The sequence below is a fragment of the Phallusia mammillata genome, chromosome 1, assembly GCF_965637545.1.
Source record: "Phallusia mammillata chromosome 1, kaPhaMamm4.hap1.1, whole genome shotgun sequence".
In the NCBI taxonomy this organism is placed as follows: domain Eukaryota; kingdom Metazoa; phylum Chordata; class Ascidiacea; order Phlebobranchia; family Ascidiidae; genus Phallusia; species Phallusia mammillata.
In genome coordinates, this window is record NC_137252.1 from 26,544,059 (window position 1) to 26,568,529 (window position 24,471).

General features: G+C 37.3%; 2 protein-coding genes and 2 long non-coding RNA genes across 4 annotated transcripts; all 4 read left to right on the forward strand.

Moving 5' to 3' along the window:
• The first annotated feature begins 8,746 nt into the window (after nucleotides 1-8,746).
• On the forward strand, nucleotides 8,747-12,056 carry LOC145237947 (contactin-associated protein-like 5). Its single transcript, XM_080100953.1, has 5 exons — nucleotides 8,747-9,075; nucleotides 9,577-9,670; nucleotides 9,940-10,091; nucleotides 11,160-11,289; nucleotides 11,728-12,056. Exons 1-5 carry the CDS (start codon nucleotides 8,878-8,880, stop codon nucleotides 11,907-11,909), a joined length of 756 nt encoding a protein of 251 aa, XP_079957079.1. The 5' UTR covers nucleotides 8,747-8,877; the 3' UTR covers nucleotides 11,910-12,056.
• A 2,380-nt stretch (nucleotides 12,057-14,436) lies between these two features.
• On the forward strand, nucleotides 14,437-15,178 carry LOC145239249 (uncharacterized). Its single transcript, XR_013862258.1, has 2 exons — nucleotides 14,437-14,781; nucleotides 14,965-15,178. It is a non-coding gene; the product is annotated as an uncharacterized LOC145239249 (long non-coding RNA).
• A 770-nt stretch (nucleotides 15,179-15,948) lies between these two features.
• On the forward strand, nucleotides 15,949-18,372 carry LOC145229494 (uncharacterized). Its single transcript, XR_013860458.1, has 3 exons — nucleotides 15,949-17,347; nucleotides 17,801-17,958; nucleotides 18,162-18,372. It is a non-coding gene; the product is annotated as an uncharacterized LOC145229494 (long non-coding RNA).
• Nucleotides 18,373-21,453: 3,081 nt separating this feature from the next.
• On the forward strand, nucleotides 21,454-23,981 carry LOC145209912 (contactin-associated protein-like 5). Its single transcript, XM_080079953.1, has 5 exons — nucleotides 21,454-21,672; nucleotides 22,128-22,221; nucleotides 22,459-22,619; nucleotides 23,114-23,243; nucleotides 23,482-23,981. The coding sequence occupies exons 1-5, from the start codon at nucleotides 21,454-21,456 to the stop codon at nucleotides 23,658-23,660; spliced, it is 783 nt and encodes a 260-aa protein (XP_079936079.1). The 3' UTR covers nucleotides 23,661-23,981.
• Nucleotides 23,982-24,471: the final 490 nt, after the last annotated feature.

Consider the following 24,471-nt stretch of genomic DNA (forward strand, 5'->3'; position numbering starts at 1 on the left):
TTTTATTTAATTTTGTGTATGTTTTTCAGTCATGAGAATGACATCGATTGGCCACGACAGCGAATCTGAAATTGAAGTGAACAAATGTGAGCCTAACAGATGTTACCAAAGAACAGTAACATACAACACCAGCATGGATAATATAGTTCGTCTTATTAGTGCATCCCATCACTGCAGACAATTTATTAAGGTAATTGTTAAATACTTTTGTTCATTTTCATGAGGCAAATAATGATTTGTTTAAGGTTTTGCTTAATATAGAACTGTTGGATATAAAAGTTTCGTTTTTTCCTACCAAAACTATCACAAGTTTTAAACAAGTTTTACTTTAGTACCGATGTCGAGGTTCTGTGCTATTCCACAATGGAAATGATTATGCAGCTTGGGTGTCCAGGAATGGAATGCTGAAACACAACTGGGGAGGAAGTGAAAGAGAATACTACTGCACCTGTGGAGAAACTGGTCGGGCTGCTGTTGTTTGTTTTTGGGCGTATGGGAAGCAAGTTTGAAATAGTGATGTACCGAATATTAGGTTTACCTAATTTATTCGACCGGGCATTTTTTAAGTCAGGCATTTTTACAAAGATTCGATTTCGGGAAAGTAGGGTGTATAGCGTTACAAACGAAACTGATTTTTTTACGAACACAGTTTTAAAGCGTAAAAGGTTCCTTTCCTTGTCTACTTTAATGGACACCACACAATCTTTTAAACTTAACAATAACTTAGCGTCAACAATTACTATGTTCAAACCATTGTTGTTTTGTACAGCCAGACAAAAAAATCAACTGTTCGTTCACAAGCTAGCAACGACAGACGAGGCAGCCACAAAACCGACGTTACTAGGATGCTAATGAAATCCAAATATTATACTAGAAAAACTTTTCGGGAAGCACATTGCTACGTGTGACGTCCTTAATGATGCGGTTGATTCGGCCGAATTGATTTGCTTTTGGATCGAATCTAATTTAGCGAGTATAAAACTCATATGTTAAACTCAGTGGTTCTCAAAGTATGGGTCGCGACCCACACATGGGTCGCACAGGGCAAAAAAATGGGTCGCGCACACAATAGCCTTCCCACTATACTGTTTCGCACATGGCAATTGTAACGTCCTACCACGGGAAATAGGATAAGCTAATCTTGCGTTAACTGAACTTGGCCATGTGAAAGTTAGCGTTAGAGTATGAGTAAGTATTCGTACAAGGAAATAAAATGCAATGTTTGTTGTTTGAGGCTTGGGTCGTCAGGTGTTTATAAAACTCAGATTTGGGTCGCGCTCAAAAAAGTTTGAGAACCACTGTGTTAAAGCGTGCTATAGCTCGCTTTTTTAGCACTAAAAAACGTTTGTTTCGTAATATGGAGAATAAACATATCCTTTGTTTTGCTTAGGTACATGCATCGACAACGATCACAAATGCAACTGTGATCAGAACTCAGATACTGTAACTACATCGGACGAAGGATACCTAACAAACAAAGGTGATCTACCTGTAACTGAAATGCATTTTGGAGACAATGGGGGCGATCTGGAACGTGGTTGGCACACCCTGGGAAAACTTGAATGCTGGTGAATGCAATATCTAGTGATTGATTTTTCATATAAGATGTTACACAACAACAAATGCATAAAATTGTTAAAAACCTGTACATACACTCTTCTGATCAGTTGTCTATTCCTGCTGTAACGTACTGCAATAATTTTGTAAACATCTTATAGCTTTTCTTTCCAAGTACTTTTTCGAGACACGCAATGAAAACAAATGGCCCCTTCATACGATGTGTAATACGAAATACTAGTGATTGTCATGAGTGCAAAATCATAAAGTTTCTATGCTGTGTAATGTACTTGCGCCCTGTTTAGAAATTCATGCGCACAGAAATCAGAAAATAGTTTTTAAACCGAACTTAAAACCTGAAGTGTAAATTTATTGGACTGGTTTTATATTGTCCTTTACTACTGCGATCGTTGCCATACAACTGTCGAACTGCGAAGTTTTTGTCTACTCCTAAACCATACTCTTTTTCTATTAGTCCCAAATTTGTCCAAATCACTGAATCATTAGATATGAATTAATACATATTTCTGATGTAAGTTAGTTGCAATCATGAATGATTCATATTAATGCTGAGACCCCAGATATTGTAATCTTAAACTTAAGGTTGTTTGCGGTTTTAAGCATCAACCTGCACCTGTTTCTATGTGTATTATTACTCTTTGCCATGTTACTTAATTCAGGCGATGTCGTGAACATGTCAAGTTGTTGCTTGCTCTTATATCTACGAAGTATCATCATTAAAATGCACTACCCCCCAAAAAAACTGTTTGTGCCATAGATTTTTTTCTATCCTATAGCACAGCGGTTCCCAAACTGGGGTCCGCGGTCCTTTAGGGGTCCGTGAGGCAATTTTGGGGGGGACCGCGAAGCGGTTGAAGTAATTCTATAATCTTATTTGGCGTCAGTTTGTGCCACTAAATAAGTTTAAATCAAAGTAGAATTGAGAATCGACTGTCTCCATTGCTAAACAATGGCCTTTATTGAATGACAACTATATCAAAAATGCAATTGTTCGCGCAAAATCGTAATGTTTTTGTCCTGTTTGTGATGTCACATGCTGTCTTTGGATGATTGTTATGCGCAATTTTGCATAACTAGCTAAAATCCTGCAATCAACTTTCATTTTTATGAAATACACATTTAGGCTTAAGGACCGCGAGCCCTCGAAATAATGGCAAAGGGACCGTTTTGAAAAAAATATGAAAAAGTTTGGGAACCACTGCTATAGCGTATAGACCTTATCTAAAATTTAATATCATTATGTTGGTCCCGGAATCCAATGTTTTAAAGACCAATGGCGTACTTGCATCAACCTGGAAGGATTCTACCAACATTTTTTTTAAGTATTATCATATATTTTACTACTGCAATTTGCAGTTTTGGAAAAATTGCAGCCCCAAACGTTACTCGCAGTGACAGGAAGTACTTCAAATTTGCAAAACAGGCAACACGAGGTTAATAACCAGAGAGGCTCAAATGCCTTGTCAATTCAGTTTCGACAAGACTGTTATTGCACTACAAGTCATGTGACTCCTAAAAAACATATGCCATCGAAGGTTTGCTGGAACTAGCGTTGCTACAGATTTCTGTGTACAGATTCATTCCTATAGACCAGTGCTCTTCAACCGGTGTGCACGGTGCACCCTAGGGTGCACCAAAATATGCAGGGGATGCACCAGTAGAAAGGGGTGCATCACAAACTTTTAATGAACCATTAATATTTGACTTTCAGGATATTAGAAAAAAGATCTAGGTTTCAACTGATGTATAAATGAAGCTCTGTCATTTTTTTGAATACATGTTTTACTTGTATTTGATGACTAGTTATACTCCGTTTGCATGAAAAGTTGTTTTTTGAGAATGCCTTATTCTCTTTGCTTGACACACGAGGTCAGGAATAATATGTTTGACAACGATTTATATCAACATCGTTCGTATAATGTTTTATTCAGGACTTGTTTTACAATTTTTAGTTTTTTATAACTCATACAATTTTCCTGCCAAGTGGCATGTAGTTCTAATTAACCCCGAACACTGTTTATTGCGTATCAACCAGTTGTTTAAAATCCTTTTTTGACGTGATGTAAGAATGTCTGCCATTTTCTAACTTTAAAAGAATACTGAAATGTTTGGTTGTGAAGATATATAATCAACTTGCACGTTGAAAATCCTTTGATTCACACCTAGTGCTAGAGCAGCGGTCAGCAACCATCTTCAAAAAGTTTATTACCGGGCCGTATACTTTTTAGGTTAAATGGTTCAATGACTTACGTAATACGATCCTTGTATACAGACGCCTAATTGCAAGTCGAAGTACATTTGTTGGTTTTTGATGGCGGGTCCGCGTTAAAATTTCAGTTTTGAAACGGTCTGCAGTGCACTCCTGGGCTAGAGTCCAAAGTTTGCATAACCATTTTTGTTGTTGACTCATTGTATTACCCAATCACTTGAATTCGATTTACAAACAATTGTTGTCACTCAGACTTTTACTTGCGGTGCAGGAAGTACTTAATTTAAAAGGCAGGCAGATTTTAATTGCCAAATGTGCATTAAACTTCGATACCTTTGGTCATGTTTTCTACTGCAATGCGAATTATTTTGCAGCATTGCAACATTTGGCACGTGTTTTAAACAAACTACAAATATGAGTTATATTACAGATTGATCCATAGTTGAACTTCAACCAGTTACAGTAAAATGATCTTTGCGTTGATAATGCTTTTGTTAATAAGTCAAAGTGCATCCCATGACTCTTCAGCCACCGGTTGCAAGGGAAGCACAATTAACCAGTATTTTGGAAGTGACCAGCATTTGTTTCAGCATTCAGTTGGACCATCAGGGCGTGGAGCACCTGGGCCACCCGGAAAAAGAGGACCTGTTGGCCATATCGGATTAATCGGTCCTAAGGTAAAAACAAAAATTATTAAAAAAATCCACAACGATCCACGAAATAACTGTGGATTAGGCTGTGTTCTATTATACGGAACGACTAGGGCTTGTTCTGCAAAGATTTCATTGGCCCTCAAGGGTTATTCCTGACTACCCTTGTACACTTGAATGTTGTGTTTCTTTAAACCGGTAGTTGATTTTCATGCTTGACAGGGTGATGGGGGCAACAAAGGTCAAAAAGGCGAACCAGCTCCTGATTCAACCATCATGGAATTGAAACAAGCCCTTAACCGTTTGGAAAATTCAAGTAGTTTTTTAATGCATTAATTTATCTATTTCAAATACAGAGACACTCATAAACGTTGCCGTGCAAACCAAAACAAGCTTTAGAAATAATTTTTATCTTGTTTTTTTTACATCTCACTTTCTAACTTCAATAATTTTTATATTAGATTCGTAACCATCGTGAACCACGTGTTTTAAGAATCGTGGGAGAAAATTCATTTTTCCGTTTACAAACTAATAACTAAGCACTAAATCAGTGGTTCTTAAAATGGGTGATACTGTCCGCCTCTGGACGTTTGTGATAATGAATAGGGCTCTGGACGTAATTAAGGTGCTGCAATAAATCTTGGCAGACAAAACATGTGAAATTACATGTAAAAAGTTAAAACTTTAAATACTCATTTTGTACATTTTTCAGTTACGTTGATTGGCCACGACAGCGAACATGAAATTACAGTTAATAAATGTGAACCTGATAGATGTTACAGAAGGACAGTTACATACACCACCAGCATGGAAAACATTATTCGTCTCATTAATGCATCACAACACTGCAGACAATTTATCCAGGTATTTGTCAATTACTTTTGTTAATTTTAAAGATGAACATATATTCATAACTTGGATCAGCCCTGAAGCGTCTATAAGCAGACCAGCGATCACGGCACACTCATATGTAAATCACAGTACGCTAGGCCTATTGAAGGCGCCATCCCGAATCAGCCGGTCACCAAGCATTCACCACTATATGGCAGGGCATAGGCTAGAACAATCTAGCCTGCGGTGGGATTCTAACCCAGGACAGAAGTCTAGGCTATGGCAAGGCATCTAGCCTAGACTCCTCCCACCACAGGCTAGATTTTTCTAGCCTATGTCTTGCCATTTGGTGGTGAATGCTTGGTGACCGGCTAGTGCGGTATGGCGCCTTCAATGGGCCTAGCGTACTGTGATTTTGATTTTACAGAAGCAATTACTTCTTGATTTAGGTTATGCTGAATATAGAAATGTTGTGTAGGCCTATATATGTAGGCCTATATATATCCCTTTTTTTCTATCAATAAATAAACAGTGTACAATGGCCAAAGGAAAGTATTATTATTAATGCATAGTTGACTGACCAAATATGTTTTATTTCAGTACCGATGTCGAGGTTCTATGCTATTCAAAAATGGAAATGATTTCGCAGGTTGGGTGTCCAGAAATGGAGTGATAAAACACAACTGGGGCGGAAGTGAAACAGAATACTATTGCGCCTGTGGAAAAACTGGTCAGTTCCTTATTGTATATTTTTAGACTTGTGAGCAGCTACTAGTTTGTATCTTAGGCAGTTCTGTGTAGTTTGAATTATTTTAAACACTTGATTGTGGCTAAGCATGTGAATGTTCGCGTCATTTGTAAAGCGTTTGGGACTGTTAAAAAAGTTTGCTTATTGTAATGTTTACCTATTGCAGAGAATTCAAAAATCTTTTTTTTTTCAGGTACATGCATTGACAATGATTACAAATGCAACTGCGATCAGAACTCAGATACTGTGAGTACATCAGACGAAGGATACCTAACAAACAAAGATGATCTACCAGTAACTGAAATGCATTTCGGAGACACTGGAGGCGATCCGGAACGTGGTAGGCACACCCTGGGAAAACTTGAATGCTGGTGAATGCAAAACGCAGTGATTGATTTTTTGCATAAGATTGCTATGATCACTATCACATGTGCATAAACGTTATTTCTTCTGTCGTTCAATTTAATATAATTTTGATAAAGTGAACTTAGTTTTTTGCATCATGCAGCTAATTTGATTCTCGGGTTCAATCAAATGGTTCCATTAACGTTTTCCCCACATTCGCGTTTTACTCGCATTGCACCAAACTCACTCTCACATGAGCTCCCGTCACATTAGGTTGTATAATATAGCGTAGCTTTTTTTGAATGCGGTGTAGATGCAACTAATTTAGTTGAACGACCAATTGTGCCATCCACAGTTTTGCGCTCCAAAACGTTGTAAAGTTGAGCAGCTGCTGTTTCCGTAATTTTTTTAGTGTCATTGTGTCGCTATATGTTGTCTTTCCCAAGCGAAATAAACTCAACCCATTTGTATACCAAATTTCGCCTACATTTCGCGTTTGATTTTCATTGCTGGTGTTAAAATTTCTCAATTTTAATATAAAGTTCATGAGTACCGTTTATCTCTTCTTGTATGGACAATATTTGTAAAAACATGCTTAGTTTTCTCTTTTTAAATAATAATCAAACAAAAAGAAGAAGCAAATTCGTACGGCAAAAGTCTATCACTTATAATCAGTTTGGCACTACCGTATTCTGTAGTTGCCTTTTGTTAAGTTATTAAGGAACTAGCGTTTTTTATCAGAATCTACACAAATGCGACCAGAACAGAAGGATAAACACATGTAGAAAATACTTACAAACCTGTAACTGATTGCATTTTGGGAACTGAGGGGCGATAAAGAAGTTACATGATTTGCATGGCAATCGGAGAATCCTAATTGCTAATAAAGACAAATCGATTTAATTCTTTGCAAAACGTATGTTGAAATACAGTACAATCCAACTTAATTGCATTTAATATTTTTCATTTTGTGTGTGTTTTGTGTGATGTAGGAAATAAGCTAAAAGTAAAGAATACGAAACTAATTTTCACCAGAAGGAAATAAAAGCAAACTCGTGGTGAATAGGACAAAAGACAAAACAACAAGTTTAAACGCTCCAGTAGGAGCATTAATTCACGTTTCAGACTTTTCTAGAGATTAAAGGTATTTTAGAAAACTTTAAGAAAAGTCAGAAACCAATGACCGATAGCACTAACGCATATATTCCAATGGGAAAATTGGTAAGTAACGCTAACAAATGTATTCACAAGAGAATTTGCGCAGAACATGAAACAGGAGAACGAATTAAACTAGACTGAGAATAAAAAGGGGTTATCTTACAAATAATAAGTTATGTAATAATTGGCAAATAACTGGCGATGCTTGAAAAGTATAGAAAAACAAACCATCAAACTTTATTTCCGGCCGAAAAATCTGACTATTAAGTCCAGCCGAGACGAATTTGGCAACAAGAAATTATTCAGTAAACTCAATAATCAAGGGACTCCAAGTATTTGCCGAGCGCCCTGAGACCGGAGCGAAGGGAAAATAACAAATATCAAGTGTTTTCGGAAAACTCCTATCCAGGCTGTAAGAATAAAAGCGGTGGCGAAAAGTGAAGCATTCTTGATTGCAGTTTTAGTCAGCAGTTGGAGACATTGCAGCATTCGAATGCACAAAAAAGTCTATACGTGGGAGGTTCCTCACGCTCTGAGGTGAAACAGCGAGCCAGGGCCCGATAAGCAAAAAAAAACGCAGAATAAAAAAGGACGAGAATCGATGGGAGGGACTGATGTTGCCAAAACTTAATAAGAAAAGGGAAGATAAGGGAAGTAGCTACGCGACTGCCAGCGTGTTCCATGCTCATTTCAACAAATGTTAACCTTGACCTTCTCAACATAAAAAAAGACAGTCGAAACTGGTTGACGAAAAAAACAATGATTGACTTTCCTAATGAGCAGTTTACATAGACGGATAGACAGAGCAGGAACAAAAAGTTCGGACTAAGACTAGTGGGGTTATCGGGTTCGAAAATTGGAATAACAAGATAATGTGGCGTGTTCCTTAATAATGATGTCTCGGGGGATTAAACTAGCGACTATCCAATAAAACTGCTGCATAACATGAAACTTGAATTCACACAAGGTGTTAATATCCCTGTAGAGAGCAAAGCCTTGCTAAACGAAAACAACAATGTGTTTGTTGGATGTTAAGATTAAATTATCTTTTCTTTATTAAATAAGCGTCTGAAAATCATGAGAGGAACAAATAGTTTTAAAACATCCGCAAGTTATTTCGAGAAAGTGCTCACTTTTTCGTGCATACATGCTTTATAAATACCACAAACTATTGCGCGCAGTAAATAATAGTACTTAAATTTGCGAGACCGAAAACAAAAAGATAAATTCGACAGACATTTTTCTGACGACAACTCGCCTAACTTGTCTACTTTCTCCGTTTTTGCGACGGTTTAAATGGACAGGATATTAAAAAAAAGATTGCAGATCTAAACAGTTTTCAAATACGAAACAGTAAAATGATCTGTGTGTTGCTAATGCTGGTGTTGATAGCTCAAAGTGTATCCCAGGACTCACTATCCACTGGTTGCAAGGGAAGCATAATTAATCAGTATTTTGGAAGTGATCAGCATTCGGTTGGTCTATCAGGTCGTGGAGCCCCTGGACCACCCGGCAAAAGAGGCCCTGTTGGCCACATTGGGCAAATTGGCCTTAAGGTAAATTAAAATTCAACTTAAGAGTGTGTGAACTTTTTTGATTTGGGAGTAAAATGCGCAGTGAGAAGTTTTACAAATAAGTGTCTGCAAAACGCAACAATATGAATTTCGCATACACTTTTTCACAAAACTGGCATTTTTTTACAAACGGGGGTGCAGTGCCACTTAGAGTTGACTCTGCTGTGATTTTGCTTGACTTTGGGTTGTAATCAACAAACTTGAGTATGCAGATCCAACAAACGCAGCAACAACTATGTGATGGCAGGTGTACCACATTTTGCATAACATTTGGCCTTAACAAGTTGGTTTGAATGATGCAAAACTTTGTGCTTACTATAAGAGACAAGGGCACATAAAGGGATTAGCTACTGATCATGCTTACATTTTGAGAAAGCGCTTATAAACGCCGGAATACAGGCATCTCTTAAAATGCTAAACAACCATTCGCACTACAGCAAAGATTAAACGATGTTTTATTAAAAACAATAATTTGCTTGGCAGGGTGATACGGGCAGGAAAGGTCAAAAAGGAGATCCAGCTATTTCTTCAACTATTCTGGAATTGAAAAGAGCCGTGGATCGATTAGAAAACTCAAGTAACGTCTAAATGCACAGTTAATCAAGCTGTTTTGCAGAACATCAGTGTTCTTAAACACTGCCACGTAAAGTTAACAAACTTGAAAATATGTTTTGTTTAGTTTAAATCAGTTTTGTAGTTGTGTTTTTTTGTGAATTACTAGGCATCATATTCTAAATAATCCCGACCTTGACACAATTTGAAAAGCTGGTTATATTTAAAACTTTATTTTTTACGAGCAACCAATCGATGTTGTTTTGTTTCACAATAACTTGATCCATTTTCTAGTTACCTCCATTGGCCACGACAGCGAACATGAAATTGAAGCAGGTAACTGTGAACCAGCCAGATGTTACAAAAGGGCGATAATATACACCACCGGCATGGAGAATATTATTCGCCTTATTGATGCATCACAACACTGCAGACAATACATCAAGGTATTTAGTAAAATAATTTTAGGCCAACCTTTTATGTAAACCCACTTGCAATTGTGGCTATAGGTTAATTATGTTTGGTTTAGTACAGGGGCGGGCAACATACGGCCCGCGGGCCGGATCCGGCCCGCGACGGGATTTTGAGCGGCCCGCAGACACTTTCTGGTCTTACATGAGTACTTGCTTACTACGTCAAATTATAGTTGTAACAGACAGTAACGCTCCCCAATAGCAAAAAACTTTCCCGCCTTTGTTACCATTGCACCATACATCTATTGTTACGACATAACCGCCAACCTTGTGTGTGGCCTGCTTTCACGGCTTCCTTTGTTTCCACACATGTAGCCTAGTTAGTGTTTCAGCAATATCTAAGTCTGTGGTGTATGCATTCAATTTGCTGTGGTAAATAATTTTATGTTGTATCAGTTAGATTGTTTGGACTGTATTGTAATTGTGACGTTCTTGATTGTATTTGGTTTAGGACGTTTAAGTGGTCAAAAATCCGCTTTAAATCACTGGATAAATACGCGATTAATGTACCGACTCGGGTATCCGGCCCGCCAAGTACTTCATTTTCCCATATCAGGCCCGCCGACTGGAGAAGTTGCCCGCCCCTGGTTTAGTATCATTGGCTACATGCGTTTCGTCCTGTTGTCCAAATGTGGTTTATGACGGAACATATAAATTAATCTTACATGTTTAACCATAAAACGCTTTGCCTGTATGTAAAAATTACTAGGAAATAGTAGAAAAAGTGCTTTTTAGGAAAGGAAAGAATCCACTATTTTTTAATAATATAAGCTATTTTGATATCGATACAATTCCACAGAATTAAATATCTTATTAATAAGTTTTAATTCCTGCACGGTTGAACGATCAATAGTATCGAAATATTGCCTATTTTGATCAAAAATGTTTTATTTTGTTTACAATATGTGCAACTCAATGATGTCGCGTAAGCAATACCCACAAACTATTGTATCAAACCAACCACTGACAAATCGCTAAAGATAGAAAAAAACATATCCTGAATTTAGCCACATTGTTTTTTGCAAATATTTTTGTTTATAGTACCGGTGCCGAGGCTCCTTACTATTTAGGCCTGCAGATATTCGTGCAGCTTGGGTGTCTAGAAACGGAACTCTGAAATACAACTGGGGTGGAAGTGAAAGAAACTACTATTGTGCTTGTGGAGAAACTGGTGAGTCTGAGACAATCATTTAGGCTCCTTCTTTGTGCCGGTCCGCGAGGAGTTCGTTATACTTTTTCAGGTTAAACGCTTTGAAACATGTTCCCCATGCATCCTGTGGATGATAAACTAATTTAAGCGTTTTTATTGCTAAATATTTGCAGTTTTTCGAAGGCCGGTCCGCGATAAAATTTCAGGTTCAAAACCGGTCCGCAGTGTAAAAAAGGTTGCCGACCCCTGTGTTAGGTAACGAAGATTTTAACCATTTTTTACTTTCACGCCGGCTTGTTTGCTTGTGATAAACCTGTATGTCGAAATGTTTACATTGCAGTGAATACCACATCTCGGATACAACTATTTGTCTCCAGAATACTCAGCGAATCATTTTGGATCTGGCCCTATTTAATTTCATAATTGTGGTGATTAAATTTCTATTTTTTTTTAATGTAGGAACATGCATTGACAATAGTCACAAATGTAACTGCGACCAGAACTCAAATGATAAAACAACATCGGATGAAGGATATCTGACAAATAAAGATGATCTACCAGTAACCGCAATCCAATTTGGAGACCTTGGGGACAGTGGAGAGTATGGTTGGCACACTTTGGGGAAACTTGAATGTTGGTAAAGACATTTTTCTAGGTGATGGTCAAATGACTGCCTAAGTTTGTTCTCATCTTGTATATACAGACTTTTTTATCTGGCTTATCGTTTCCATTGAAAAATCGCTTTTTTGTGCGATGCGACATATGACATTTGCATTTTACACGACTAAAGTGATTCTAAATGTCCACAGCGTGTTTTTCTCATTTCATCTAAAAATCTCACACGCAGAGACAGCTACAAGGTAAATTGTGGATAAATGTATTTCCTAAGGTGCCTTGTAAACCGACCTGATGGCCTATAGTTAACCGATTAAGCAATAAAAAACGCTTATATGTTTGTTTTTGTATTTCAGATGTGTTTTTGTCGTTGTAGCAGTTTTTGGTCGTTGTACTATTACATTGACGCTTATTATTCTCTTCTACTTATTTGGCATAGGAATTCTAACACAGAGCACACATTTATTGCTGTTTTTTTTTTTTATAATAAGACACAACACTACTTCTTTTTTTGTCACGCGGGACCTTGGTTAACCAAAAAGACTTCTCTCTAAACCTTCGTGTCTTGCAGAGAGGATTTTAGACGTTTTGTTGTTGGCAGATTAAAACCTTTGTTTTGCAAGTTCTTATCGACAATTAAGTTTTTTACACACTCTTTTTCTGCACACTACATCACACCGCTTATTTCGGGAGGAGTTATTATCTTTACTCTATTGCAATTGTTAATGCTCGATGTTACGTTTTAGGTGGTATGTCGGCACGATAGTAAAAAAGCATTTTAGAGTTTTAAATTAACAGTAATTTTATTTTACAAATTTTCACGGCAGCAAAAAAACAAACAATTTTGGGCCACAATTATGCTACAAAAGTTTTCCAACTACCAGTGACAAAATCAGACGAAAGTTCAATATTCGACTGTGCAAATATTCGTTCAAAAACGTTTGTTTCGTTTCGTATGAAAAGTTAGTTTTTCGGTTGTCCTTATTTTTGGTTTCATGTCGATGGCAACCCTGTGTATAGGCATAGCGTACAATTATTCACATTTTCATAGATTATCGAAATAGATATCAATATAACATTACATCCATGAGGCAAATTACTCAGTTCTAAACCCTGTAATTTACTTTGAGTCGGACTTCTATACTGGGGTTGCCATATTTTATAATACACAATCCCTGACAAAATTCATCTCGGTTGCGTTAACCCAGTTTTTCTCAAACTTTTAAGACTAAATGTGTTTTTCAGAAAAACGAAAGTTGATTGCAGGATTTTAGCTAGTTATGTAAAATTGCGCATAACAATGATCCAAATCTGACATCACAGACAAGACAAAAACATTACAATTGTGCACAAACAATTGCATTTTTGTTAGTTGTCATGCAATAAAGCCTATTGTTTAGCAATGGAAACGGTCGATTCTCACTTTCACTTTGATTTAAACTTATTTAGTTGCACAAACTGACGCCAAATAAGAATATAGGATTACTTCCACCTTTTCGCGGTCCCAGCAAAATGCCCTAAAGGACCGCGGACCCCCGCAGTTTAGGAACCACTGCGTTAACCATTTTTGCGATCCAAACACTTCTATTCCGGAATAAATTTAGAATATTCGGAAGTCACATGGACGGCGACACGAGAAAACGTTAGATACGATACTCTGATCCTTGTCAAATAACTTTGTGCGTAGGCTTCTGTTTAGTTAAGTTTATTAGGCTAAGCTCACTACTCTTACTATCCTTGAAACAATAAGCACATATATCAGGGGTCGCCAACCTGTACCACTCTAAAACCATTCGGATTTCACACAGAAATAACAAAAGACCTTTTTAAATTTAAAATAAAATGCCATTGAAAAAATGTTTCTATGTCTCATGACATTCGACTTTTCGTTGTTAGTTAGTTTCTCGCATATTAGGTACACACCCAGACGAAAATTATCTACCCTTTACGCTCGGCCGTTGGACTCTTGGGCACGATTATCTGTTGCATATGTACCAAACGGCCAATGAACGGCAGCCCCAAACTTTTCCCATTCATATAAGTTTAGATTTTCTAACGGATTTCCATACCTGGTCCTGACTTGGAATAATCATACACTGCCCTCGTCCGGTTATTAATGGCGGTCTGGTACAATTGATTATGGTATGAAAAGACAAGCATGGCCACGTCACAATTTTGTACGGCGCCACAGATGTTGCTTGTGAACACTACATTTTTTATCGTTTCGATTCACGTCACATAAAGACAGAAAGTTTGGCAATTAGGAAAAAAGTACTAATCTCTAATGGAATAACATAACATGTAGGCTAGTTATAATTAAATATTTGCTTATAAAATGAATTTTCTGTTATCCTAGAATGAATTAAGTATACTTATAAAGTTAGGTGTTGAATTGAATTGATGGTTTGCATAAACGTAAAAAAAGTTTTTGTTTTGTCATTCCATCGACACTTGTTAAGAGATCGCCTGAATGGTGCTTAACTGTTTATGCAGTTTTAAAGATTTATGTATCAACCGTATGTTTTTTGCCGTAAGTGACGCACCCCGCTGGCAGCTACAAAAGCCGACCATCGCACAGTTTTGAGACGTCGATCAATCATGCCTTTGAAGTTTTGCTCTCCCTTTTCGCGCCACAGTGCAACTTTCGAACAAAGGCGCGTTTAAGCTCAAGCAGTGCTATTGGCCAAGTGACGATGAAAAAGGAACTTAGTTTAGTGGTATTACTTGGCTGTGTGGCCACATTGTGTTAATGTGGAAGTTTGAGTTGTTGAGGCAGCATGCGTTACTTAAGCTTTCCAGTTAAGTCTACTTTTCGGAATACACCTTAGGAATATACTTTATTCTGTCTCATCGAACTGCAACATGTTACTGGACGTCGACTTATTCATGTATGAAAAGGTAAGCACTTGTTGTCCTATTGATTTCGTTGTATCTTTATTTGTACCGTAAAATTTTCTACATTTGCATGCGAGCCATCATTTGAAATAGCGAAAAGTATTTAAACGGTAAATAGTTTTGAAAAACTACTGCGCATTTTCATGTTTTGTAAAATCGATTAAATCTATTTTATTTATTGTTTAGATATCTTTCATGGGCGCACGTCAAAGTTCAGCGGGAAAGTAAAAATGTGAACGATTGAGATTTTCCTAAAACCTTCATCAACAACAAGTTGCAACCGCTCGCCGAAATCGAACATTGTGCGTCGACGTTAAATAACGGTATTTCGTATGTTTAACTTTGTTGATTTTCCCTTTTGCGTTCGTATTTGTGGCAATAAAATTAAGAAAAAAAGCAATGTGTGAGTCATATTCCGTACATCTCCGGAAAGCCGATAGAAAAACTAGCAAGGTGGGTGTTCGGTGCATGTTAGGCAAAGTGTGGCGTAACAACGCAACAAGCTAGGGATTGTCAGCCATGGACCAGACAAGGGTACAATTGTATGGCCGTTGGTACGGAACGTACATGGACCAAACATAATCCTGAGGTACGCCCCATGTATGGGGGTGTTTCAATGTCAATAAGGTTGAGACACGGTTGTCATGTCTGACCCAGACTTGGTTGCACCTGTAAGCCATACGTATTTGGACACGGCCCGGACATAAATTTTTGCTTGGGCAGTTAAAGCAAATGAATTTTTTATTTGTGTATTTAACGCGTGTTGTCAGACAACTAATAACTAGTGATGTACCGAATCGGCTAAATTTCGATTCGGCCGCAACCGAATATTCGGCGGTTTTGACGAATAAATTCGGCCGAATCAACCGAATCATTTATGGCGTCACGCGAAGTCGTACGCTACGCGTTTGACATGAAAAAATGTTTATCTACCAGGCAATTAGTGCAGGATAGTTGTGTTTCGTCCTTGTTTCAGTTCTGTGGGGTTTAAAATTGCCTCAAGCATGATTGGCAAACTGTCAATCAATTAAAAAAAAATAGACCACAGCGGGAAAAACGATAATGTGTTAAAAAAAAAATTGACGCGATTTTCGTTAGGTTTTGGCTTTTCAAAGATTGCGTGATACCTTAATAAGCAGAAAAGACACGTTTAGCGCTTTAAATTTGTGTTCGTAAAAGATTCGGTTTCGGCCGAATCGCAACAAATTAATCGGCCGAAACCGAATCTTTGCAAAAATGACCGATTCGGCCGAATAAATTCGGCAAACCGAATATTCGGTACATCTCTGCTAATAACAAACAGGTATTGTTACGCGTGTATACACACTGCAAAACGAAACAGTAACCTTGTACGTTAACCTGCCCGCCGCCAGTTTACCTCTTTAAGTTTCATGGTATAGACGCGGTTGTAGCTAACTACTAGAAACTTCGTTGGAACATTAATTTCATGGTATATCTATATTTATTTCTTAAATTCCTGACTTTTGAGTACATTTTAACATTTCTCCCTGACGCAGATTTAAACACTAAATTCCCTGACATGTCAGGGAAAATCCTGACGTATGGCAACCCTATTCTATACACTAACATTTACGGTTTACCTTAAATACCGCCAAACATTTTCATGCAGTGAATTACAGTAAACGTTTGCTAAAATGCATGGTAAGTCGACTGTAATTGCCATTCGTGAAAAACCTTTTGTCAGTTCGGTTTTAATATTGCACTGTAAGTTATTTCACAGCGTTTTTTGTAGGTAAAAAGCAATGATACTGTTTCTAAGGGCAGCCTAATTTTGCGACTGGTAAAACAAACTAGAAATACACATTCATCTTACAGCTCTGTTAAAAAATTAATCTAAAAAAAACAACTGTAAAAATGATTTGCCTGTTGCTAACGCTGGCGTTGATAACCCAAAGTGTATCCCAAGACACTTCATCAACTGGTTGCAAGTAGTGATGTACCGAATCGGCAAAATTTCGATTCGGCCGAAACCGAATATTCGGCGGTTTTGCCGAATAAATTCGGCCGAATCAACCGAATCATTTATGACGTCACGCGAAGTCGTACCCTACGCGTTTGACATGAAAAACATAAGTTTATCTACCAGGCAATTAGTGCAGAATGGTTGTGTTTCGTCCTTATTTTAGTTCTGTGGAGTTTAACATTGCCTCAAGCATGTTGCCAACCCGACAATGAAATACTATTTTTTGTCTGCACTAGGAAAAGCGTCAATGTGTTAAAAAGTATAAAGATTAACGCGATTTTCGTTGACAATAAGCAGAAAAGACGCATTTAACGCTTTAAAAGATTCGGTTTCGGCCGAATCACAACAAATTATTCGGCCGAAACCGAATCTTTGCAAAAGTGGCCGATTCGGCCGAATATATTCGGCAAACCGAATATTCGGTGCATTTCTAGTTGCAAGGGAAGCACAATTAATCAGTATTTCGAAAGTGATCATTCGTTGATTCAAGACCAGTTGCGTCCAGTTGGTCCATCAGGTCGTGGAGCGCCTGGGGCACCCGGAAAAAGAGGACCAGTTGGCCAGATGGGTCCAATCGCCCCTAAGGTAAATTAAAACATACTTTATGAAATACTCAGTAAAGATTTGTTGATTTTTTAGAAAAGATGTTCAGGCATATTTTATTCATACTAACCCCTTTTCTGATTTGTGCTAAAGAACAACGATTTGTTAACTTTGTTCATTTCATCACCAATAATAGTAAAGAAGATTACGAACAAAAATTGAAAGTAGATTTAAATAAACTTGTAACGCCTAACTGTGTGCTCGCAGGTGTAATACATTTTTCATAACATATGGCCATAACAATATAGTTGGTTCGATGCAAAGCTTGCTGGAAAAGCACCTGAGATTTAGATATTAGGTGGTATCTCGTTTAAAATAGAGTACAAAACTATTAATGTTAGCACTAATAAAGTTTTAGCTATAACCATTCGTACTGTATTAAACAATATGAGGCATTTTATTAAAAATCAGTAATTTGGTTTGTTTGCTTGGCAGGGTGATACAGGCAGCAATGGTAAAAAGGAGATCCTGCCCCTTCTTCGACGATTCTGGAATTGAAAAGAGTCTTGGACCGATTAGAAAACTCAAGCATTTACGATGTTTTACACAGAAGCAATGCTCACAAACACTGCCACACAAACAATAAACTTAAAGTATAATTTGTTTAGTTTAAGTTAGTTTGGTAACTGTGTTTTGTGATTTTGTTGATTCACGAAACATCATGTTCTAAATTATTCCGAAAACTTATCCCGACCTCAACCCAACACAAATAAGTTTGATTTACAGCTTTGTTTTTTACGAGCCTTTAATCGTTTGGATGTTGTCTTATTTCACAAAACCTTTACCCGTTTTCTAGTTACGTCAATTGGCCACGACAGCGAATATGAAATTGAAGCAGGTAACTGCGATCCACCCAGATGTTACAAAAGAGTAGTAACATACACCACCAGCATGAAAAACATTGTGCGTGTTATTAATGCATCAAAACACTGCAGACAATTCATCAAGGTATTTGTAACATAATATGTATGCTTACCATTTTGCAAATCCACGTACAATTTGTGGCTGGTTTAAGCTTGAGTAAAGTTTTGCTTTGTTTTATGTTGTAAGCAGGGTTGGGTAACGAGTCCTATCAGTCGAGTCTCAAGTCAAGTCAAGTCTGTAGGGGTTCGAGTCCCAAGTCAAGTCACAAGAGGTTCGAGTCTCAAGTCGAGCCGAGTCAAATGGGGTTCGAGTCTCAAGTCGAGTCAAGTCATTAGCGGTTCGAGTCAAGGCAAGTCTCAAAACGTGTTGCAAGGAAAGGTGAAAAGTTTAGATAGTTAATCTATTCTAATGGTTCATCGCGCCTTTTTTGCCTTAAAAACGGACACCGCTTCATTACAGTGAACATATCCCATCAACGTCCCTTTCTTAGAGTAGGGTCAACTTTAATGAAACACGTTAATTGACACTCATTAAACAGCGTGGAAAAAACGTCAATCTGTTCAAAGGAGTTTTTAAAAACCAAAAATTAATATTTTATTGCATGCGCTAGAGCGTTTGTTCAGTAATATAAGCGCCTAAAAACGAATACTTGGCCTTGAACGCTTAATGCCAGCTCAAAAAAGTTTGTGTATGTAGCAGCGACTTCGTTACGTAAAATTAAGCAAAAATAACTTTGCATAGCACAGTAAATTGCTGCTGTTGTTTGGTTGAAGCCAACTGAACAGGTTATTAGTTACGAAAAATTTCCGTTTTGTTGGTGAAATAACGAGTCCGAGTCCGAGTCGAGTCCCTACTAAGACGAGTCCAAGTCAAGTCGAGTCTTTTCATAGCTGGGACTCGAGTCAAGTCAAGTCTTTTAAAAAGGTGACTCGAGTCTCCCCATCACTGGTTGTAAGCGCTTACACATAAATCAAAACATGTTTATATTATCACGTTTCGACACCCATGCAGCACTGTTATAGAGATTAGGCAAATAGTATGACCACAATATGATAAAGATAAAGAAGGATAAAGAAATCGCTTTAAATTTAAGTTTGGCTACATTGTATTTTCGCAAAAAATTTGTTTGTTCTAGGACCGATGTAGAGGTTCAATGTTATTCCAAAGTTCGGTTCGATTTGCAGCATGGGTGTCTAGAAACGGAACTCTGAAATACAATTGGGGTGGAAGTGAAAGAAACTATTATTATGCGTGTGGAGAAACTGGTAATCCGCTGTCATTTGTTTAAGCCTGCAAAAACCACCTTCTTTATAAATCTTGTAGTTTTTCCGTGTTTTTTGTTTGTTTGATCTTTTTCATTTCATTTTTCTGCATAATTTTTCACTTTAGTTTTTTGCTTGCACAAAAAATGCTGACGATCTTGCAGTGAAAAACTACACGTCGAAATAATGTTATAACACACTTAAACATTCCAATTTTACTCTAGCGCCTAGTTTTTGTGAGTGTAGTAACTGAATTTGTATTTTTCCTTATTGTAGGAACATGCATCGAAAATAGTCATAAATGCAACTGCGACCAGAACTCAAATAGCTTAACTACATCGGATGAAGGATATCTGACAAACAAAGATGATCTACCATGCAGTAACTGGAATGCATTTCGGAGATCTTGGGGACAGTGGCGAGTATGGTTGGCACACTCTGGGAAAACTTGAATGCTGGTAAAGACTTCTCCTTGCCAATGGTCAAATGAATGCATAAATTATTGCCATCTTGTGCACAAATTAATTTCGTATTGAAAGTAGGCTACTGTAATAATGTAAAAACGTGTCTGGTGTCTTCTTTTCCAAAAAAAAAATGGTTACAAAGAGCCATCTTAACTTGTGGACAATCATATTGAAAAGAAAGTGTGCAGAACCGAACCGATGGCCTTAAACTTTTTCAAAAATATTTTGTAGATTGTAATGATTTTGTGTACAGCACAAAGTAAGAACGTGATAAAAAATAATGTACAACTAAAAAACGAATTTTGCGTAAGTACGAGCATAAATGCATCGCTACCATTTGTATGTGGATGTGTATATATTGCAATGTTGCCTATCATACATTTTTGGTGCTGTAATTAAAATTGAGCATTTTACTTATGGTAGTACATTAGTAGTAGTACACTATGTACAAACTGTCTGCCTTTGCACGAATATTTAATGGAAACAAATCAATGGAACAGACAAGAATTTGGAAGTCGAATTCTAGTGCGTGTTTTCAGTGTAGCCTATAGTTGTGCTAACTTTGCACTAAACACGGCATTTTGTGCATGCTAGCCTTTTTTCAAAAATTTTCAATCAAAAGGCGAAAAAAAAATCAATTCAACTTTTTTCGTTTTTATTCTGGGGGTGAAAACTTTGACAAGTTTGAAGTCATCCACCGTTTTATTTAGACATATATATTTCACTTAAGTAATAGGCATCTTACTGTTGGGGTTTCATGTTTATGTACTTTGTTATGACACGATTAGGGGCCACGCGTAACCTTTAACTTCATTATTGCTGCGCATTGGAATTAAAAGTGCAAAAAAATCACACAGCATTTGTTTGACAACCTGCGACGTCAGTTACAGCGATGTTATCTGCTGTTACCATTGCCAAAAGTGCGCTGACGACAGTGATAAGGAATCCACTTGATTAAACAAGAACATATACGTTGCAGGTAAAGCATCCGGAAACCATATCATGTGTAATGTCGAGAATTTGGGCGCCACAGCATGTGATGTGACGTAGGTACAAGGTCGAGTGAGTTACGATGGCAAAACATGCCAAGAACAATCTTTAGCTATCAGATACCGCGTATAAGCAAGAAACGCAGTAACTGATAATGTGTGTAAAGGGTGTTTTTTGAAATGAGGAATAGTGTATGCCTTGCGTTATGTAAAAAGCATTATCTCCAAATAACTAGTTATTGCGCAAACCTGATGCATTTATGTACAATTTAATGTCACGAACAATTTCTGTACGACAAAAATGGACTGAAATACATTTGCTTGGTTTTCCAATTGCACTGCAGTGCATTTTGTCAATGAAACAAGCTAGTTGTTTCATACGAGTCATTTTTTGAATCGCAAAAGTAGTGACAAGGGTTCCAGAAACAATTTTTGCAGCTGTTTTAAGAAACGATCATTACCCTGCCGGAAACACAACTAAAATAGTGTTTCAAAATTGTGGTAAAAACATGTTTTGTCAGCTGCTAACACTGCTGTTTATAAGTCAAAGTGCATCTCAGGACTCTTCATCGACCGGTTGCAAAGGAAGCACAATTATTCAGTATTTCGGAAGTGACCATTCATTGATTCAAGACCAGTTGCACCCAGTTGGTCCATCACGTCATGTAGCACCTGGGGCACCAGGAAAAAGAGGACCTGTTGGCGAAATGGGCCCAACCGGCCCTAAGGTAAATTAAATCATAAAATGCACGTCAAAATTTGTGATATTTTTAGTAGGGATGTTCAGCGTTATAACAACATAAGTTATATTCTGTTTATCCTAATTCCTGTTTTAGGTTTGTGTAAAACAGCAAAGAATTGTTAACTTTGTTCATTTAATCACCGATAATGGTGGAGAGTGTTACCAATAAAATTTGAAAGCAGACTTAACCAAACCTGTAAAACCTAATTGTGTACTGGCAGGTGTATAAAGTAGTATCACGTTTAAAATAAAATACAAAACTTGTTTGCGCTAATAAAAGTTTTAGCTACATTATATTAGCCTTAAATTTTGTGAAAGCTCTTATTTACGCTTGGGTTTGAGCATCACTTAAATGCTTTTCGGACTTTGTTCATTCAGACTTCACTAAAGATTGTTAGGCATTTTATCAAAAAATAATAATTTAATTTGTTTGATTGGCAGGGTGATAGGGGAACCAAAGGTCAAAAGGGAGAACCTGCCCTTTCTTCGACAATCCTGGAATTGAAAAGAGCAGTTCACGAATTAGAAAACTCAGGTATGGTTAAGATTTGCAACCGTTTTGGTAATCTAAATTTACCAGGTGTAATGGTCCTAAGCGAATCAAAACGAATATCAGTTGCGATCAGTCCCCATCTCAGGCACTAATCCAACTTGAAACAAACATTGATTTGAATGTATAATAAAGACGGAATGCACAAAAGTTTAATTAATGTAATACTATGATCCCTGCAGAAGATTTTTTTAAAGTATAATGTACCTCACATTTTTTCAGTCATGAGAATGACATCGATTGGGCACGACAGCGAGTCTGAAATTGAGGCAGGTAACTGCGATCCAGCAAGATGTTACAAAAGAGCGGTAACATACACCACTAGCATGGAAAACATTGTTCGTCTTATTAGTTCATCTCAACACTGCAGACAATTTATCAAGGTATTTGGGAAAATCCTTTATTATCTACCACTATGTAAATCCGCAGGAAATGTTTGGGTCATATTTGGTTTAGTATTTTTGGCTGTAGGTTAGTACATGCGTTTCACGCTGCGGTTGAAGGAATACATTTTCGTGGCACGTAACTAAACAATGAATTAGTCTGGCAGGTTAAACCATCTTCCAGTAAGTAAAACTTGTAAGAAAATTGCAAAAAGACCATTTTTTATTTTTTCGAAAGCAAAGACGCCACATTTTTTCACTAACATAGGCTATTTTAATGTCGGGACATTTCCAATAAACCGTGTGTTTTAAAGATTGGAGGGTAAATAAAGATTTTGTACAAATGTGTGCAAAACAAACACAAACGTTGTATTATATACAATAGCCACAACCCTTAAAACCAATTAGCGCCTTGTAAAAAGGGCAGAATATGTAAATAACACCTAAAACTTGAGTTTGGCCACATTGTGATTTCACAAACATTTTTTTTATAGTACCGGTGCCGAGGTTCCTTTCTATTTAGGAATGGAAATATTTTTGCAGCTTGGGTGTCTAGAAACGGAACCCTGAAATACAACTGGGGTGGAAGCGAAAGAAACTACTATTGTGCGTGTGGGGAAACTGGTGAGTCCGAGTCAATTATTTCAGCCTGCAGAAAATCACTTTCGTTATATATTGTGCTCTTCCCGTGTTTTTGACATTCTTCACATCCGTCTTTTGCTTGCACTAAAGCATGCTGACGACCTTGCAGTAAAAAACCACACGTCGAAATAATTTTTAACCCACTTAAAGATTCCAATTTTGGTCTAGCGCCTAGTTTGTGTGATTGTAGTGTTTGAATTTGCATTTTTCTTTGTTGCAGGAACATGCATTGACAATAGTCACAAATGTAACTGCGACCAAAACTCAGGTAGTATAACTACATCGGATGAAGGATATCTGACAAACAAAGCTGATCTACCAGTAACTGGAATGCATTTTGGAGACCTTGACGGTGGCGAGTATGGTTGGCACACTCTGGGGAAACTTGAATGCTGGTAAAGTCATCTTCTCATTGCCAATGTTCGAATAAATGCATGAATTATTGTCATCTTGTGCACAGATTAATTTTCCTCAAAAGTAGTGTAATAATGTGAAAACGTGTCTGGTTTCTTCTTTTCACCAAAAAAAATCGTTGCAAAGAGTCATCTTAACTTGTTGACAATCGTATTGAAAAGAAAGTGTGCAGAACCGAACCGATCGCCTTAAACTTTTTCAAAAATGTTTTGTACATTGTAATGATTTTGTATACAGAAACAATGTAAGAACGTGATAAAATATATATGCACAACTAAAAAACGAATCGAGCATAAATGCATGGCTACCATTTGTATGTGGATGTATATATATTGCAATGTTGCCTATCATACATTTTTGGTGCTGTAATTAAAATTGAGCAATTTACTTATGGTAGTACATTAGTAGTAGTACACTATGTACAAACTGTCTGCCTTTGCACGAATATTTAATGGAAACAAATCAATAGAACAGTCAAGAATTTGGAAGTCGAATTCTAGTGCGTGTTTTCAGTGTAGCCTATAGTTGTGCTAACTTTGCACTGAACACGGCATTTTGTGCATGCTAGCCTTTGGCTGCTAATAACAAATTTGGCGAATCCTCCTCTTTCTGAGTAAGACAACAAATGAACCACGGTAGAGCTACTAACACGATACGTTTCTCCTGATCCAAAAGTGCTTAATTTTCGATAGGTGGCGTAAAGAGCTGAATTATTTATTTAGCGGCTGTAAATGGGCAGGGTTAGGAAATATTTACATAAAATTTTTACATTAGTAACTAATTTTTTGGGTTAGTT